We start from the raw sequence: 19,808 nt of genomic DNA, 5'->3' as shown, positions 1-19,808 counted from the left end.
TCTTTTAGAAAGGATAAGTAAATGGAAAAATATCAGAAGCTACAAGCTTTTGACGTTCTCTATGCTCCTGTACCTTCCACTTAAATTCTAATTTTCATTGTGTCAACAGGCCACAGCACAGACGCTAAACTACTTTATTCTCTTCTATAAGTCATTCTTTCAATTTTTTCTTTTTCCAAAACTATGGAACTGGTCAAAAATACTCCACTGGGTTTACCAAGAGAAATAATAAAAGATACATTTTCTAAGAAAAAATATCAATAGGTTTTAATTAGAAAAGATTTGGAAGTAAAAAAAAAGGTGGTGGTTGTTATTCAAGACAAGAAAGCTATGTTGTCAGAAATGCCAAAGAATTACAGTGCCACAAAGCTTTCTGGAGGTCAGAAACACCTGGTATTACAAATAAGCATCTTAGAACTTAAAGTTCCATGGGACATCTGTGAGTTGAACTTTATTTTATATAGAGAAATTCATCTTATAATATATTTTTTATAATACAGACGGCTCACTCCTCGCTGCCACTGAGTCGATTCTGACTCATAACAACCCTATAGGGCAGAGTAGACACTGCCCCTGTGGATTTCCCCAACCGTATCTCTACAGAAGTAGAAAGTCCCGTCTTTCTACTGCTGACCAAGCTGGTGGGTTTTTTTCCTTGTTTTTTTTTTTTCTTTTCAAGCTGGTGGGTTTTAACTGACCTTGTGGTTAAATGCCCAACACAAAACCACTATACCACCAGGGATCCTTACATCTACTCTCTTCTAAATGAAAAAGGCGGGGGAGGGGGATCCATCAAAATCCAAATACTCAGCAAAGAACAAATCATTCCTGTGTATGGCAAGGGAGGACAAACTTTTCCTATAAAAGGCTACACAGTAAATAATCTAGGTTTTGCAAGCCATGAGGTTTGTTAAAAACAATGCAACTCTGCCATTTTAGCATGACAACAACCATAAATAAAATGTAAATGAATGTGCAGCTGCGTGCCAATACAATTTTATTCACTGTGAGCTGATTTGGTCTAGAGGCTCTGGTTTGCTGATCCCTGGTATGTGGAATGGGAGCCCTGGTGAAGTAATGGGTAAAACATCACGCTGGTATGACCCAAAAGTCAATAGTTCAAGTACACTAGTATGAGAAAGACTTAGAGTCTGTTCCCTAAAAATTTATAGGACCCCTGACTCTCAGGCAATGGGTTTGGTTTTGATTTGGTGTGTGTTAAGGGCCCAATATACTTTCTAGAAATTAGCCTGTGATTAATATCAGAGAGATAATTTGTTCTGATTCAAGAAAGAGAAAACATGCAAAATACTTACTTTGTGAATACTCTTCTCCCATCTGTGGTGGATACTCTTCATCCCAATCAACTACATCGTCGTCTGTAAGCACCACGATGTGGCATTCTCTTTCCCCACTCTGGGCACTAGCCACCATGAGAGGAAGGATCATTTCTTCCAGATAAAATTCAAATTGTCTGCGAGCACCATCATTCGATAACTCATGCATTAGGGCACCTGAAATGAAGCCCACAAAAAAATCCTGATATTTTTACCAGAAGCAACAGACTAAAAAAAAATTAGTTCAGCATCTATGTATTTTGGGACACTACAGACAATATAATGGCTTTTCTTTGGTCACTAACTTTCCCTAGGGAAGGGTTAATAGAGAATTATAAAATCTTATAGCAAGAGCTAATTAACGGCACCCAGCACAATCTCATATTTTACACGTCATGATTTTTTTTTGTTTTAGGTTATAACATAAATTAACTTGAAAAATCAAAATTAGAACTCCATTGCTAATTCATAATAAAGTAATTTTACTTTATCATGATGCCCCATGAATATATGCAATTATGTTATGCACACCAAACCCACTGCCACTGAGTCCGTTCTAACTCATAGTGACCACTACGTCAGAGCCAAGCTACCCTGCAGTGGTTGAAGCAAGTATTTCTCCTGTAGGGAAGCTGGCGGGTGAGCTCAACCTTTTCGTGGGCAGCCCAGTGCTAATCACTGTGAACCCAGGCTCCTCGGGATAAGTGTTAATATATCTTTATGTTACCGATTTTTTTAATAGTGAAAGTTTACAGAGGAAAGTAATTTCCTGTTAAACATTCATTTTATAACAGTTGCAATTCCCTGAGTAAAACTGCACTCTTTCCTGGGGGGGCTCTCTACATCCATCTATATCTATATCCATTCATCCTTCTTTCCTGCCCCTTCGTATCTGTTAAGCCTTGTTTGAGAGGAAATGCTGCCCTTTGGGTTCCATGTTCTCAAGAGTGCAGTCTTCATGAATGGTACTGTTCACTTGACAGGCCTGCCTGCTAGTTGGCAGCAAAGTGATCCCCAGAGGTGGGCTCAGTTCTAGGTCTGAAGGGTGTCTTTCTTTTTCTTTTTAAAATCATTTTATTGGTGCTCATACAAACCTTATCGCAATCCATGCATACATCAACTGAGTTAAGCACCCTTATACATTCATTGTCCTCATCATTCTCAAAATGCGCCTTCCGCTTGGGTTCCTGGAATCAGTTCATTTTCCTTTTTTCCCTCCCCTTTCTCCCCTCCTTCATGAACCCTTAATTTATAAATTATTATTTTTTTCTTTGCCCTAATCATTTTTTCTCCCCTTTTCTTTTTTTACAATTTACTAGGGACTCATACAACTCTTATCACCATCCATACATATACATACATCAATTGTATAAAGCACATCCATACATTCCCTGCCCCAATCATTCTCAAGGCATTTGCTCTCCACTTAAGCCCTTTGCATCAGGTCCTCTTTTTTTTTTTCCCTTCCCTCTCCTTTCCCCCCTCCCTCATGTGCCCTTGGTAATTTATACATCGTTATTTTGTCATATCTTGCCCTGTCCGGAGTCTCCCTTCCCCCCCTTCTCTACCGTCCATCTCCCAGGGAGGAGGTCACATGTGGATCCTTGTAATCAGTTCCCCCTTTCCAACCCACTCACCCTCCACTCTCCCAGCATCGTCCCTCACACCCCTGGATTCCCTGTACCTCCAGCCCTCATATGTACCAGTGTACAGCCTCTGTCCTATCCAGGCCTGCAAGGTAGAATTCGGATCATGGTATAAATTATTATTTTATCTTAGCTTACACTGCCCGGCGTCTCCCTTCACCCACTTTCCTGTTGCCCATCCCCCAGAGAGGAGGTCACATATATTCCCGAGATCGGTTCCCCTTTTCTACCCCCGCTTCCCTCCCGGTATCGCCACTCTCACCGCCAGTCTGAGGGTTTCCACCAGTCTCTGGCAGACCAGAAAGTCATGTGTTTTCTATGATTTTAAATTTTGTTCTACACTCTTCTCCCATTCTGTGGTTCCAATCAGAGTGGGTCAACGGCGGTAGCCAGACACCACCTAGTTCTTTTAGTCTCAAGAGTAGTGAAGGCTGTAGTTGAGATGAGGGTCCATTCATCCTTTGGACTAATTCTTTCTTTGTTTTTTTGGTTTGCTTTTTTCTTCACTCTGGTGATACCAGTAGTTTTTTAAGTAATATTTTATTGAGTTTTTGGTAAAAGCATTTACATAGCGTGTTAGGTTTCCATTTGACAATTCCCTCACAAATGATTTGGTGACAATAGTTAGTTACAGTGAGCACAATGTCAACATTCTCTGTGTGTCTGCTTGTTGTCTGTGCCTATCTTTGCTTTTGAGTAACTAGTGACACTTTGGTCTCATTGATGATGGCTTTTAAGTAGAGCATCAATCTTCTAGATAATTTTTTACTTTGTGGGCTACAGGTGATGTTAGGGTAGGCTCAGTTTGTTTTTTTGTTTTTTTGGTTTGGGTTTAAAGAGTATCTCAGGGCAATAGTCTCACAGGGTCTTCTGTTGTCTATTGTTCCGATTGTCGGTCTGCTTTTCTGTCTCTCCTTTTAAATAAGAATATGAGCACTGTCTCATATGTTTCTTATATTCTATCTGGAACTAACGACTGGTCCCAATCAGGATGGTCAGTGGTGGTAACTGGGCACCATCTAGTTCTTCTGGTCTCAGGTTAGAGGACGTTGCAGTCCCTGTACACCTGTTTTTCCTGTGTTTTTGGCTACCTTCTAACTATTCTGCTCCTGGTGAGTTGAAATCCTTTGTTGGGTCTTAGATGGCTGCCTACAAGGTTTTAAAAACCCTAGCTGCTTCTCATTTCACTAGAATGCAGATCATCATTTTGTAAATTATGCTGTCAACAGACTGAACTGCCCCATTAGACAATGGTCCTAATCCTTCTAATCCCTAATTTTCTAACTCTCTGACTAGCCTTCCTCAGTTACTCTACCAACTTCTCCTCTGGCTGTCTATTAAATATTAACATTTCTTAAGTTCTCTTATACTAAAATCCCTAAATTTAATTCTACCAGTCTGACCTCTATTTCTTATGACAAACCATATCCACTGCCCTCTAGAAATCTCAATTTGGATGCCACCTCATAGGCAGTTCAAATTCAAAATGTACAAAATTGAATTTATTATTTCTGCTTCTCTCTGTGGTGTGTCCCAAATCAATAAATAGTATCACAATGCCCTGAAATCCCCCAAATTATAACAGAACCATGCCAGGCATATAAGGCACTTGAATATTTGTAGAATAAAGAAGTGAGTTATAGATTCCTCTCACCTCTTCAACCATTCTTTCTTACCGAGTAGACTCTACTACTTACCCTTGTCTTGTAAGTCTGCCATCCCCCTCGATTGCAAAGGATACTTACCAAAGGTGGCAGCAAACTCTTCCACATCACAAGTTCTTCTACAATGTGACCTTGTCACTTACCCATAAGAGGTAGTGTCTAACTTGCCTGCTCTTGAATGTAGGCTAGTCATACTGATTTGCTTTTAACCAGGAGAGGGCAAAAATGACAGGGCATGATTGTGGAAGCTAGGCCACGAGAAGCCATGCACTTTTTGCCTTAGTCACTAGAAACACTTACTCTCTAAACACCCCCTCTTAACCCAAGTTCTTAGACTTTAGGACGTGGTGGAAAATCTCTACCTAAGTAACTTGCTCAACAGTCTTAGCTGATCGCAGACTTTGAGTTACCCCAGCCTAGGTGCCTAATATATGACTGAAGAAGCCTTTCAACTTGAGTTACCCTAGCCCCTTCATTCTGCACAGAGGAGGCCCTGGACATTTGGAAGCCGGAAAAAGCCACCTCCACTGTGTTGTCCAAACCCCAACCCACAGAATCAGCTAGCATAATAAAATGGTTACAGTCTAGGCTACTAAGTCTGGGATAGTTTGTAACACAGCAATGGTTAATCAGAGCACAATCAAGCCCCATTCTCCCCACTTTAGTCCAAGTCATCATTAACTCTCTTGTAACTGTTATAAATGCCTTCTAATTACTTTTCCCCAACATGTGCTTCACCCACTGTAATTTAGTTTCCTCCAGTGTACTATCTGCCTTCCTTGCCACAAATGGAAGTTCCCAGAGAATAGGAAGCTTTTCCCGGTTTGTTCATGCTGCATTCCCAGAAGTTAGAACAGTGTTCTATACAGAGTAGACCATCTTTAATTACTGGATCAACAAATACATTTTCTGTCTTCTATGTCTTTGGATTCATTCCTCACTCTGTTTGTCCCCTCCCTCTACTGTGGCCACACTTGCCTCCTTTCTCTTCCCTAAACATAGCATGTTCCTTCCTACCTAACCGCCTCTGCAAACACTTATTTCTGCTGCCTGGTAGTCAGCATCTTGCCTCTTTATCAATCTTCCAGGTTATAGTTTTAATATCACTAATTCAGCCAATGATTCTCCACCGGCCCTTGACTATACATTTCCCACAGCACTTGATTTATTCTGATTTTTTTTGGCTTTTATTTATTTGTTGAACACACTACTAGATTGTAAGCTCCATAAGGATAGGGATGATGTGTATCTTGTTTAATAATATACATGCTCTAGGCTTGATTAACAAGAAAAAAAACAATAAATGCCAAGTTAAATAGTAAACTAAAATCACCTAACTGGTATTCAGAAGAAAGATGGAAGTTATAGAACTGGGTATCCTTAGTACATAGTCGTGTTTGAAATCAGAGAGATGACTAGAGTAATTTAAGATGAATGTTGAGATTCTGTAAGACGTGGAAGTTAAGAGAACAGTAGGGAAAGGACATACTCAAGGGATGAAGGGCCAGGGAACAAGTGAGAAGATTATAAACAGAAAACCTCTAAGAAGAATATCAAAACACCAAAGCATGAAAGAACAAAGAAGAAATGAGTAACTTCACAGTGAAATTTTAAAAATTGCCTTTTAAAGGATGCCAAAATCACCACTGAATTTAACATTGTGAAGTTCTTCTAGTCATCACACAAAAGACATAAAAAGTGTTATTTACAACAGGGTTGTAAATAATACATAAGAATCATTAAATATATGAGAATCAATTGAAAGAAAATTAGAAATAAATTGGGTTTTACGACATGGCCAAATATAAATGAATAAAACTAAGTAACTTTCTTATATGTTAGCATTTTAAAAAATTTAAGTCTTTTATGCACAGAACAATAAAATTATTCAAAGAATAAACAACCTCAGAGAAAAAAACTATATGGAAAGAAAGATAAAATTACCTAAAAAGGAAAAAGGAATGAAGAACTGGGAAGTCATGGCCTTTGAAGCAAAAGTCAAATCAGTAATGAGCAAAAATAATTAACTTCAAAGAATTCCTTTTTGTTTTGTTTTTAACAAGAACTTTTCTTTCGTAAGGTCTGGAATGAGCACAGGAGCCTTGAGAGGACGGCCGTTTGTTTGAGCCACATAGCTCTTCTGTGGGACACAGACCTGACAACTGAATCTCCTGCAGATTAAAGTAACACCAAACCCACGCTATCATGTCAATTCTGACTCATAGCAACACTGCAGCACAGAGCAGAACTGCTTCCTAGGGCTCCGGAAATTGTCCATCTTTACAGGAGCAGGCAGCATCTTTTTCCCACAGTGTGGCTGATGGGTTTGAACTGCCAGTCTCGTGGCTTGCAGCCTAGTATTTAACCCACTGAACCGTCCATTATAGCTCCTGTGGTATAGAAAACCCTGTAAGGTAGTTCTCCTCTGTCACACAAGGTCACTATGGGTCAAAATCAACTTGATGGAACCTAATAGCCAGAATGGGCAGGTCAGATTTGAGTATGTCTGGGTCTGGAGTTGACAATACATGGGGAAGACAAAAAGTAATGCTATTAGTGAAGACCAAAAAAATGGAATATGGTACGAACAATATGGCATGAAATAATGAAATGTTACTACTATAATTACCATTAATACTGACATAATGATTAATATTAAATAAAATGTAATACTGATTTAATTTAAAATATGATTTATGCGTCCATTCTAATTGCCAGACACTGAGCACCAAGTCCAAAGGGTATTATTATTATCCCTATCTTTGATATCCAAACTGATTTAATATCACAAACTAAGAAACAAAAGCAAGACTGAGTATGAGAGTAAGTGAGAGAGTGCAAGAAACAGACAGAACATGAAGAAAATATGAGTGAGCCTCATCTATCCTTCAGTGATTTCTGAGAAAATCTCCCTTTCTCACCAGGGTTACTGAACTAGAAGTTTTGGTCTTTGTTGCTGCCCTATGAGACTACATGATGGTGCCTTTTTACCTAGGACTTCATGAATTGGCACTTTAAAAAATTCCTTTTATCTTCCACCTTTACCTAAGACACTACAATTTTCCATTTATTTTGGCCCTCGACTCTTATTTCAGAGTTCAGTCCTAGTTCTCAACCATCTTCTAGATGACAATGCTTACTTGAGAAGAGAATATAGACCCTGAAGACATTTAACAACCTACTATTCCTTTTTTTAATTTTCTACATTCTGGGTTTTTTTGTTGATTCACTGCCTTAATCGAGTAAAATTTAATTATAAAATGAGAATCCCCATACATGGCTTTACCAAAAGGTTGCCTGGAATATGATTTCACCAAACGGGCTGGGAGGATCTTCACCCCAGTTGTTGGCGAGAGCTGAAAATACCCAACTGGTTCATAAAAAGTCAATGGAGGGAGATTTCACAAATAGCAAACCCAAACTTCCTCCCCTCCCCGCCCCTTAATGTGTTGTCAACTACTATTTCTCATGGGTTTTCTTCACTATATGGTTAAGTTCTATGACAGAAGAGTGAGAAGTCAGTTTCTCCCTGCAGTAATCTTTTTTGCTTCTCAATAAGATCATCTTTCTGCCTGGAATACCTTTTCCTTGGGAAAGCTTCCCAATCCAATCTCCTATCTTGGTATCCAATACTTGAATTAGATACCACCCCTATATGCTTCTTTAGTATTGATTCATTACACACATATATGTGATGTATATACATTAAAATTGCACAAGCTCTATATATATATATACATACACTTCTGTAAATACCCTCTATGTACTAGAATACTTTGTACTACAATTAAACAAATATTGGAAGTCTAATAGGTAAACTAGTACTTTCTTGTATTTCATTCCAATATATAATAGTTCTACAAAAAACTCACAAAGCATTATACTTACTGAGATCTCTACATTTAATAGTACTATATTCAAAAGAGATACAAAGATAGTCACATGCTTCTCTCAGTTCAGGAATAGATATGCCATCAGGACAACGGATTATTCCTGTCTTATAGTAATCCTGAAAAAGAAAAAAAGTAAAGAATGCATAAAGCATCTACAGCACAAAGCTGACAAAATGTCAGTGGAGCTCTGATATGTCAGGATGTGAATTTTTTAAATTACTGCAATCATACTCACTGCTATCCAGTCAATTCCAACTCACGGTAACTCTACAGGACAGGGCAGAACTGCCGCTGTGGGTTTCTGCGACTGTCACTCTTTACAGGCGTAAAAGCCTCATCTTTCCCCCATGGGTTCAAGCTGGCACCTTGTGCTTAGCAACCAAGCACATAACCATTAAGGGAAACTTAATTCACCTAAGAAGTTTCACATTTCACAGATAGGGAAACATAGGCCCAGGTAGACTCACCGGCTACCAGTAATCCAATTATTTAACAACAAAGCTAAGATTCAAACTCAGCTCTCCTCATTCTTTATTCATTTTTCTATTTGAGCATGTTAGTTAATACATTAATATACAGTTCCCCTTCTATGTGATTTTTATATGCACTGTATATATATATGTTAAATAATTTTATTGGGGGCTCATACAACTCATCATAATCCATACATACATCTATTGTGTACAACACAATTGTACATTTGTTGCCATTATCATTCTCAAAACATATGCTTTCTACTTGAGCCCTTGGTCTCAGCTCATTCCCCCCCATCCCCCCTTCCTTATGAACCCTTGATAATTCATAAATTATTATTGTCTTGCCTTACATTGTCCGATGTCTCCCTTCACCCACTTTTATGTTGTCCATCCCCCATGGAAGGGGTTATATGTAGATTCTTATGATCGGTTCCCCCTTTCTACCCCACCTTCCCTCCACCCTCCTGGTATTGCTACTCACATTATGGTCCTGAGGGGTTATCTGTCCTGGATTCCCTGTGTTTCCAGTTCTTATCTGTATCAGTATACATCCTCTGAGCTAGCCAGATTTGTAAGGCAGAATTGGGATCATGATGGGGGGACGGAAGCATTTAGGATTCAAGGAAAGTTATATGTTCCATCGTTGCTACATTGCACCCTGACTGGCTCATCTCCTCCCCACAACCCTTCTGTAAGGGGATGTCCCCAGTTGCCTACAGATGGGCTTTGGGTATCCACTCAGCACTCACCCTCATCCACAATATGATTTCTTGTTCTTTGATGCCTGATAACCTGACCCCATCTACACCTCGTAAGCACACAAGCTCATGTGCTTCTGCCATGTGAGATTTGTTGGTTCTCACCTTCATGGTCACTGGTTGATCTTCAAGCCTTTAAGAACCCAGATGCTATATCTTTTGATAACCAGGCACCATCAGCTTTCTTCACATTTGCTATGCACCCATTTTGCCTTCAGTGATCATGTCGGGAAGGTGAGCATCACAAAATGCCAGTTTATTAGGACAAAATATTCTTGCATTGAGGGAGTGCATGAGTGGAGACCCAATGTCCATCTGCGACCTTCATTCTAAACCTTTAAATATATGCACATAGATCTATTTCTCCATTATATATATATATATTTACATATGTACATGCCTGTATTTAGACCTCTCTAGATGGCCTTAGCCTCCTAGTTCTTTCCTCTATTTCCTTTTACTTTCCTCTTGTCCCACTATCATGCTCAGCCTTCATTTGGGTTTTAGTAATTCCTCTCCTTTACATTGCCCTTGATCAAGACCTACCAGGTCTCTTACATCCTCCTCGCCATCCATTTTGGATCACTTACTGTTCCTTTGTCCCTGGGGTTGTTAACAACCACTTCCTTCCCCCCTCCCCCCCGCCCCTCCCCATTGCCCTGCCACCCCCACGCCACCCCCTCCACCCCGAAACCATCAGTCCTGTTATTTTCTCCTCCAGGTTGTTTATTCTGCTTATCTTATCTAGATAGACCTGCAGAGATAATATTATGCACAAGGAACAAGACAGCAAAACAAAGCAGCAAAAGAAAACAAAACAAAAAAAACAATAACAAAAGCCTGTAAATAGTTCAAGGTCTATTTATAACTACTGTATATTTCAAAAATAAGTAAGTTAGATAATACTTCAAAGTTATCTTAAATATTAGAAAATTTAACAAAAATTAAGGTTTTTCATAAAGAACTGAAGTCATATATCATTTGCAATTATACAATACTAGATTATGTACATGCACATTCTCCCTTAGTGTCTTGTGTTTCTCAAATTATTGAAACAATAAATAGCAAGTATTTCCAAAATCTACTTTAGAAGTTGCTATCCTCTGGGCAGGGGGGGCGAAAGAGGAAACCAATCACAATGATCTACATAAAACCCCTTCCCATAAAACAGAAAAGTGGGTGAAGGGAGACATCGGTCAGTGTAAGACATGAAAAAATAATAAATTATCAAGGGTTGAGGGAGGGAGGGAGAGAGAGTGGGGAAGGGAGGGGAAAAATGAGAAGCCGATACCAAGGGCTCAAATAGAAAGACAATGTCTTGAAAACGATGATGGCAACAAATGGACAAATTGTGCTTGACATGTGGATGGATGGGTGGATTGTGATAAGAGTTGTAAGCGCCCCCAATAAAATGATTAAAAATTAATTAAAGTTGTATGCTCATAGTTACATATAACATCACACTATAGCTTAATAATAAAATGTTTTCTTACTGTCAACGCAACAGGGAGCTAAATGGAAGTATGGTCAGCCCTTGTAAGAGCGTTTTCCCATAAGCTTTTGTAAGCTGGCGCTTCTGCCCAGCTTCTCGAGTTTCATAGCCACAGTAACAATAGTTTCCTATGTTGCTAACAGAAGCAAGATGATGCTTACCCAAGTGCAGTCAACTTAGTAACATCAACTACCTTTCCTTTCAGTCTTTTGCCTCAGGTTCTCCTCCCCTTCTTACTCCTAAACTCTGAGGACACGGTTTCCAGAGTGTGTCACATCAAAGCTTTACTATTCAACTGAAATTATAAGTACAAATTCTGGAATAATAAAACTAAATCCATTGCCCTTGGGCTTATTCCCACTGAGGACAGCACTACAGGAAGTAGTAGAACTGTCCACAGGATTTTCAAAATTGTTTAGGTCTGCAGAAGTAGACTGTCACAGCTTTCTCCAAAGAGTGGCTGACCTTTAGGCTAGCAGCCAAGCACTTGATCGCTACACCACCAGGGCTCCTAGACGCTGGACTAGTGATTCAAATATTCCTCAAAGTGCTAAGACCAAACCACAACAAAAAATGTTTGTGTTACATATCCATTTTGGAGATGTAACAAAATGTCCGTAACCTTCCCTATTACTGAGTATATGCAATACAATATTCAAATCCTAGCAGGCACATTTATTCTTAGATAGCAAAAATGATCAACTTACTGTACTTACGTGAATTAAGAAGGGAGTATGGTGTAATCAAAAATGTGACCTCAGATTACTACATATGTAGATCCACGAAATGAATCGAGCCCTACCCTATCTTCCCAAATGTCAGAAAAACTCTTCTGTTTATATTCTATGATCTTTATGAACTGAAATAAAGATGGATTAAATAGTATTTAAAGAAAAATGGTATCTCATGTACCTCCAAGAGCTATCCAAGCAGAAGTCTGCTTGCAAGTACTTACCAAGAAGGGGGTTTTAGGATTAAGTCAATGTAAACATAACTCACCAAAATAGCTCGAAAAACAGTCGAGCCGATTCCCTCTGCTACTTCATACTCTCCTTTCTCATTAGGACGTGTGAAGTTATGTTCTCTGCCCGAACCAAACATCCTATGATAGCCAATAATGGAGAAATACATAAACAGGGTACTTCTCAAAAACAATTTCAAATTATATCATTAAATGAATTCAAGAATATTCAGCATAATTTATTCTAGCAAACAGTACAAATGAAGCAATAGTAAAAGTATTTCCTTTGTACTAAGAAGAACAACGGCATACAGATTCTCTATAGTCTTCATAAGCAATAATTAAATAATAAAGTTCAGAAGCAAAATTGTTTTCCATCTCCTCAAACAGAAGGAAATCAATCAATCTAGGGGAAAAGTGACTTTTATTTTCACTAATCTTGTCAGAAGGAAAAATATATAATCATATTATTTGTGCCCTTCTCTTAAAATTCTTATCTTCTTTATAAAATGAATGCTACAGTGTAGCGCATATAAGAAGCTACACTGAAAAAGCAGTGAGGTTACTGCGCTTCTCATAATCTTAATAAATGTAAGAATTCTTGCTCAAAATTCTTGTGCTTATCTCCTAGAAATGAAAAACAAGCAACGGAATGCTTGTAGAGAGTAGTACTGGGTAGAGAACATGAATAAAAAAGTGAAAGGCAGAAAAAAAAGTTTAAAGTAAATAGGGAAATTAATATTCTTAATATTACTTTTATTTCTTCATATTAATTTTAATACGGGAAAAATAGAAATAGATTTGCTTTTTCAAGTCATTTTAATGGCTCCTAACTTTGAAAAGAAGCAATTTGCAAAATATGTGTTTACAATAAGTTTAATGTAGCATGTCTAAGAAAATTTAAAGTTGTGATTATTTTTTAAAAGTTGAATCTTTTAATAAAAAAAAAAGTTGAATCTTTGAATGCAGTAACACCTTATCCCCCAAGTAATATGACTGATCTAAGTACTCTAGTCAACAATGGCACAATTTGAATCCATTTCTCTTTTGTTGTATCTTGAAACTATAAAGAACAAAACTCTTATTTTAAAATCTCCAAAAGAATGCCAATGCTTTTTAAAGTTTCTGTGAATATTAACTTTCATCCCCAAAGATACAGCAATAACCCACTGACAAGAAAAGGAGTCTTCACTGGTTATTTAAAAAGACAGTCTTTCAGATATCGAAAATCATGTAATTTTCTCAAATACTTGAAACTTTCTTACATACCAATGAATAGATTTCTGTTATTGTTGTTCTTTTTAAAGAAAACAAAGGCTAACTGCAGCAGAGTTCCTAATATCTACTTTCATGGCATCTTTCTTTAAAGTTCAGGGGAAATATAAGGTATCATTAACACTGTCGAGTCATCCTCTGAGTAACGTTCATCACACAGGCTTCCCTCTCAAGTCAAAGAACTCAGGCCATCTAGTTGATTATGGTTCCTGGCAACCCGACAGTCCTGGATAGAACTAAATGCCTGCGTGAATTTCCGAGACTGTTAATCTTTAGGGGAGTAACAGAGTGACTGGTGGTTTCAAACTGCTTACCTTTCAGTTAGCAGTCTAACAAGTAACCACTACATCGCCAGACTTCCTCCTACACTACTAAAAATACATAAATAGCCTAGCGTTTAAGCTTGTGTGTTACAGACATGAAGTCTGGTGTCAAAGTAAAACCAGTTAGCTAAAGGAAATGAACATAGTGTCAGAATTTATCCTAACTTCCAAGACAGTGACAGATTTATCTCTGTGATTTTCTTTCTCTCTCATTCACCAAGTTATTCACATCTAGAAATAAAACATTTGTACCTCATGTAAGCTTTTGTTTAATTTTATTTTAATATTAAAGTGAGCAAATATCGATTGCTTTTATACTTAGAAGATATTTGATGCTAGTCTTGAAATACTGAAAAATAGTCAACATTGTCAGTATCTTCAAAGGCTGTGGTTTGCTGCAAACTTTAATCTAATTCCATGAGCCAGCAGATTAGAAGACACTTTGCCTCCTTTACTTTTTAAGTATCGCCATCAAAGTAACAATTTATGCTGATCTTATAACAACAAAAAACTTTTTTCTCTAACACTGTTAATATTAATAGTCTTTTATATTTGAGAACGCAAGCATAGAAAATCATATAATCACTACTAAATACACCTTACTAGATTTAATCTCTGGCTTCAACCTATAGCTATCTTACAGTATCCTGGCTTCATTAACTGATTTCTATTATTTCTATTACTATTTCTAGTGATACTGCGAAGAATGTTAGAAATAAAAGCAAGGTCAAGGATTCGATCTATTAACTTCTACAAGTAATTTAACCTCCAAAGCGCCTTTCTTTTTTCTGTAAAGTGGGAACACTAACTTAAGTTTAAGATTTTGCTATAAACCTTTAAGTGGCAATTAAATTAATAGAGATTAAGTATTTAATAATTAGTAATACAGATTGCAATACAAACCTGCCCAACATTGTATTTGGCTGTGCAGTAAAAATGGATGGGTCTACAACAAATCTAGTATTATCCACTATTAGTGTCACTCGTTCTGATGTTCTTATGTTCCGAGCGCCTTCTTTTGCATTTTCATAGACAAACACCATCTCCCCAGATGTCTTACAGCTACCATCTGAACTTGACTGACTACTGTTTCTGCTGCTGTTTCCAGCACTGCTACTGGAACCATTTGGGGATGCTTTCTGAGGACGAGGGCTGCTTGGTCGAGAGGAACTATGATCTTTTTCTCGTTCTGAAATGAAAGATGCAAACAGAACTATGCATTTTTTTCTTTGAAATTTTTGAAATATATATATATATATATATTTTAACATTTTAATAGTTGACTTTAAAAAGTTGTTTTAAATGATGGCACTCTGATATTTTACTTCAAATAACAAGGATCCTTATAGGATACTATAAATATTCACTCATTTTACAGGAATAAAACTCAAAACACTAAAGTAGTTTCTAAATAAATCTTTGCGAACTTTTAAAAAATTATTTTTATTGAGTAATGTTGACCCAAAGATTCATATTCAAGTAAGCTTTCGATTATTGCTCTGCTGAGGAAAAGATATACAGAAAGAATTAATATTCTCATAATTCAAATAAATAAGAATTGAATGTTAATAAAAGATTAAGACTATCAACTTGGGCGATTTTAAACCCTAAAAGTATTAAGATTCTTTTGAGAACCAACAGTATAAACTTTGGAATCTCACTGTGTTAATACAGGGATTGCAAAATCAGTAATTTAATAACAAAAGGAAGATTAAAAGGGAAAGGGGAAAAGTTAACTTTGAACAGTAAGAGGTATTTCTTTTTTCAAATGGCTCTTAATGTCCACCAAATGCAGCTGATAAATTTATAGCTTTCTTCTCATTCTCACTTTTGTTAATGAAAGTACTGTTATAAGCTTTATATAATTACAAAAATTATCGTCTATAATTTTAATAGGTAGAAAATATTGTTAAAATTCAAAGGCTTTCCATAGATAAGGAGAGAAAATAAGAACTAATACTTGATGATAGGAAGTTTCCTTAAGATTACTAACTTTAGAAGGTGACCTAAAAAAGGTACCTCCATCTCATCAGTTTCATCAGATTTTGCCAACTTCTCCCATGACTCAGTCTACTGAGAACACTCAGTGCAGCGTTACTGATTATATAATTAAGTTTGCTATATCCCTAAAGATAATTCTGACACCTCCCTTTTATTACTGGTTTCCGCACAATGCTTAGAGCCTCCAAAAGCAAATCTGCTAAAGTAATGCATTATTTCACTATAAGTTCTTATTCTCCACAAAGACACTTAACTCTGCAGGTTACCAACAAGTACTATGTATAATTTTGTTGGGCTTTGGTTTATAAGTATTAGTCAGATATCAAGGTCCTACTTATATATACAGTGACCACTTGTCTGCATAATTAGATATCTATGTTTTAGTTACTATATAAAGGCATTTGGCTGGGTGGATCATAACAAATCATGGATAATGTAAAGAGTGGGAATTCCAGAGAACCTTAGGTGTGCTCATGGGAAAGCAGTACATAGGCCCAAAAGCAATCATTAAAAGAGAACAAGAGGATGCTGTCTGGTTAAAAATAGGAAAGGTATGTATCCGAGGCCTATCGTTCACTATACTAATTCAATTACTGTGGTAAGTGGTCCAAGAACCTGGCTGAACTATGTCTTAGTGGAAACACTAGACTAACACTCCTTGTTGAGACAATAACAGGTTTTACTAGAGGAAAAAGTATATTTCATAAAATGAAGTGCATGCTTCCTTAAGAAATGGTACATACTCGGTAAGTGTTCTTTATTGTAGGAACAGTCATGTTTATTTAAGTAGTAAAGCCAACAAAGGAAGCTGGTTGCATATTAAAAAGTTAATTGTGGAAGAAAATTTACATGGAATTGTCAAATTGCAAACCTATTTAACATTCAAAAATCAAAACTAAACTCACTGCCATCAAGTCTATTCTGACTCATAGTGAACCCACAGGACAAAGTAAAAAACTGTAACCCCTTGCAGGAGTAGAAAGCTAAATATTTCCTCCTGGGGAGAGGCTAGTAGTTTAGAACTACTGACCTTGTATTTAGAAGCCCCCAACATGTAACCACTGTATCACCAGGGTCCCAGCAAAACATTACTCCTTTATCTCCTGACACAACTTGCCTAAGGGGGGATCTATGTAAGCATTTGGGGTGGGGGTCTCGTGACTGAGTGTCTTACTCTGTCATCAAGTCGGTTCTAAATCACAGCACCACACAGGGCAGAGCAGAACTGTTTCTGTGGGTTTCCCGAGACTTTAACTCTTTCTGGGTGTAGAAAACCTCATCTTCCTCCTGAGGACCCCCTAGGGCAACAGTTCTCAACCTGTGGGTCGTACCCCTTTGAGGGGTTTAATGAACTTTTCACAAGGGTTGCCCAATTCATAACAGTAGCAAAATAACAGTTATGAATAACAATGAAGTTATTTTATGGTTGGGGGGGTCACCACAACACGAGGAACTGTATTAAAGGGTCACAGCATAAGGAAGGCTGAGAACCACTGCCCTAGGAGTTTCAAACTGCTGACCTTGTGGTTAGCAGCCCAATGCAAAACCATTGCACCATTCGGGCTTTAAAGAAGTATAGATCAGGTCAATTCCAATAGAAATCTTTGAAGTGGTAAATTCATTGACTTGGTTGAGAAGATGTGAAGGTTAATCATCTGTAATCTGCAGGCTCTGCAATAGACATCCTCAAACTACAGCCCGTGGCTCGCCAAGAACATTCCTCCAAGAACATTCCTCTGGCCCGTTGGGTGTTTTTGCTGTTTGTTTTTTTATACTTCAAAATAAGATATGTGCAGTGTGTATAGAAATTTGTTCATAGTTTTTTGGGTTTTTTTAAACTACAGTCTGGCCCTCCAACGGGTCTGAGGGACAGAGAACTGGAACCTCTGTTTAAAAAGTTTGAGAACCCCTCTCTGGAATGTCAAGCACTATTTACCTAGCTAAGGGGCAGAGAAGATTGCTGAGACAAATTTAACAAACACAAAACAATTCTTCACCTAAATTAGAAAGTCTCATACTTGTCTTTTTAGAATTCCAATAGTAACTTTGATACAGAAAAAGACTGACTGGATTTCTTCAGAAAAGTAAAAATTAAAATTTAATTTTAAATAGAGTTCCAATTTAGCTATAGAGTCATCCTGTTCAGATATAGCATGTTGATTTTTCTAAGCTTCACTAATACCAGTATAAGAAGACTACACCAGGATTAGAGGATGCCATGTAAAACCTGCAATATGCAGTTGACAAACCTTATTTGTTTAAAGTGAAGAGAACTTGAAGCAATTACTGCGAAAGACGAAAGACTACAACACTGAATATGGATCACAATTCCTTGATATAAAGAAAACAAAAATCCTAACAAATAGATAATACAATATTTATGATATTATTAGATGCTGCCGAGTCAGTTCCAATTCATAGTGACTTCAACTGTTCCGTTAAGTGAAAACACCAGCCGGTCACAATTGTTTTTGTTTGAGCCCATTGTCACAGCAACTATATCGATCCATCTTGCCAAGACTCTTCCTCTTTTTCACTGACCTTTACCATGCATGATGTCCTTCTCCATCCAGGGTTTGTCTGGTTCCTCTTGATAATATGTCATGTCCAAAGTATCAGAGACAATGTCTTCTCATTCATGTTTCTAAAGAGCATTCTGACTATACCTCTTCCAAGACAGATTTGTTCTTTCTTCTGGTAGTCCAAGGCATATTCAATATTATTTATCAATATCCTAATTCAAATCCATCCATTCTTCTTCAGTCTACCTTATTAACTGCTCAGCTTTTGGAGGCATATGTGGCAAATGAAAATACCATGGCTCAAGTAAGGTGCAGCTTAGTCTTCAAAGTCACATTTCATCTGGAGCAAGAGATCTTTTGTGGCAGATTTATCCAACACAGTCTGCTATTTGGTTTCTTCACTACTGTTTCTTTGGGCGTCAATTGTGAATCCAAATAAAATGACATCTTGAATTCTATCCATCGATCATGTTGCTTCTTAGTGGCCCAGTTGTGAGAATTTTTGCTTTCTTTATGTTGAGTGTAATTCATAATGAAGACTATAGTCTTTGATCTTCACCAATAAGTGCTTTAAATCCTTTTTGCTTTCAGCAAAGTTGTGATATCCACGTATCAGAGATTGTGAGTGAGTTTTCCTTTACCGCTGTTAATTATTCTTTCATTAAGGAAGCCTGGGGTGCAATGGGTTAAGGACTGGGCTACTAACCAAAAAAAGAATGTAACATGGGAAAAAGATAACTCAGCAGTGGGTTAATTCTGCTCAAATCCTGGGCCTGGGACATGATTCTCTTTCTTTTAGCTAACCAAATGCACTGATTCTTCTGTTTCTGTATTCACTGTCCAGCTTTCATGTGCATATGAAGCAACTGAAAATACCATGACTTGGATGAGGTGCACCTTAATCCTCAGTGAGGCAAACTGAGAGGCAGCCTTGTCTTGCAACATCATGATAAACTAAGAAATACTGAAGTTGCTCCCAAGCTTCCCCTTTACTCAGATCTATAATTAATGCCCAATAAACAGGAATTAAAAAATTAAATGATGCATAGGAGAAATATGTCACAATGTCTTTAAAGTATTAAAAAGCAAAGACGTCACTTTGAAGATTAAGGTGCACCTGACCCAAGCCATGATGTTTTCAGTAGTGTCATATGCACACAAGAGCTGGACAACAAGTGCAGAAGACAGAGAAGCCATGCATTTGAACTCTGGTGCTGATGAGAAATGGTAGCGTACTATGAACGGCCAGACAGAAGGACAAACCTGTCTTGGAAGAACAGCCAGAAAGTTCCTTAGAAGCAAAGAGAGTAAGATTTCATCTCACTTGCTTTAGGCCTTGTTATCAGAACCAGTCTCTGGAGAAGGACATCATGCTTAGAACACAGAGGATCGTGAAAAAGAGGAAGGCCCTCTCTGAGACAGAGTGTCACAGCAGCTGCAACACTGAGCTCAAACATGAC

At 37.6% G+C, this 19,808-nt stretch overlaps 1 protein-coding gene across 6 annotated transcripts in view; it reads right to left on the bottom strand.

Moving 5' to 3' along the window:
• BTBD10 (BTB domain containing 10) overlaps positions 1 to 19,808 on the bottom strand; it is a 75,584-nt gene that overhangs the window by 10,219 nt on the left and 45,557 nt on the right. For all 6 annotated transcript variants that reach the window (XM_075546036.1, XM_075546034.1, XM_075546032.1 and 3 more), the window contains 4 exons: positions 14,729 to 15,014; positions 12,266 to 12,368; positions 8,536 to 8,656; positions 1,317 to 1,514 (listed from right to left, as the gene is read on the bottom strand). In XM_075546036.1, the coding sequence (XP_075402151.1) occupies positions 1,317 to 1,514; positions 8,536 to 8,656; positions 12,266 to 12,368; positions 14,729 to 15,014 (708 nt within the window). The remainder of the gene's footprint in view (positions 1 to 1,316; positions 1,515 to 8,535; positions 8,657 to 12,265; positions 12,369 to 14,728; positions 15,015 to 19,808) is intronic.

The sequence above is a fragment of the Tenrec ecaudatus genome, chromosome 4 (genome assembly GCF_050624435.1).
Source record: "Tenrec ecaudatus isolate mTenEca1 chromosome 4, mTenEca1.hap1, whole genome shotgun sequence".
NCBI classification, from domain to species: domain Eukaryota; kingdom Metazoa; phylum Chordata; class Mammalia; order Afrosoricida; family Tenrecidae; genus Tenrec; species Tenrec ecaudatus.
The sequence above is the reverse complement of the archived record's forward strand: the minus strand, read 5'-3'. Positions and strand labels throughout refer to the sequence as shown.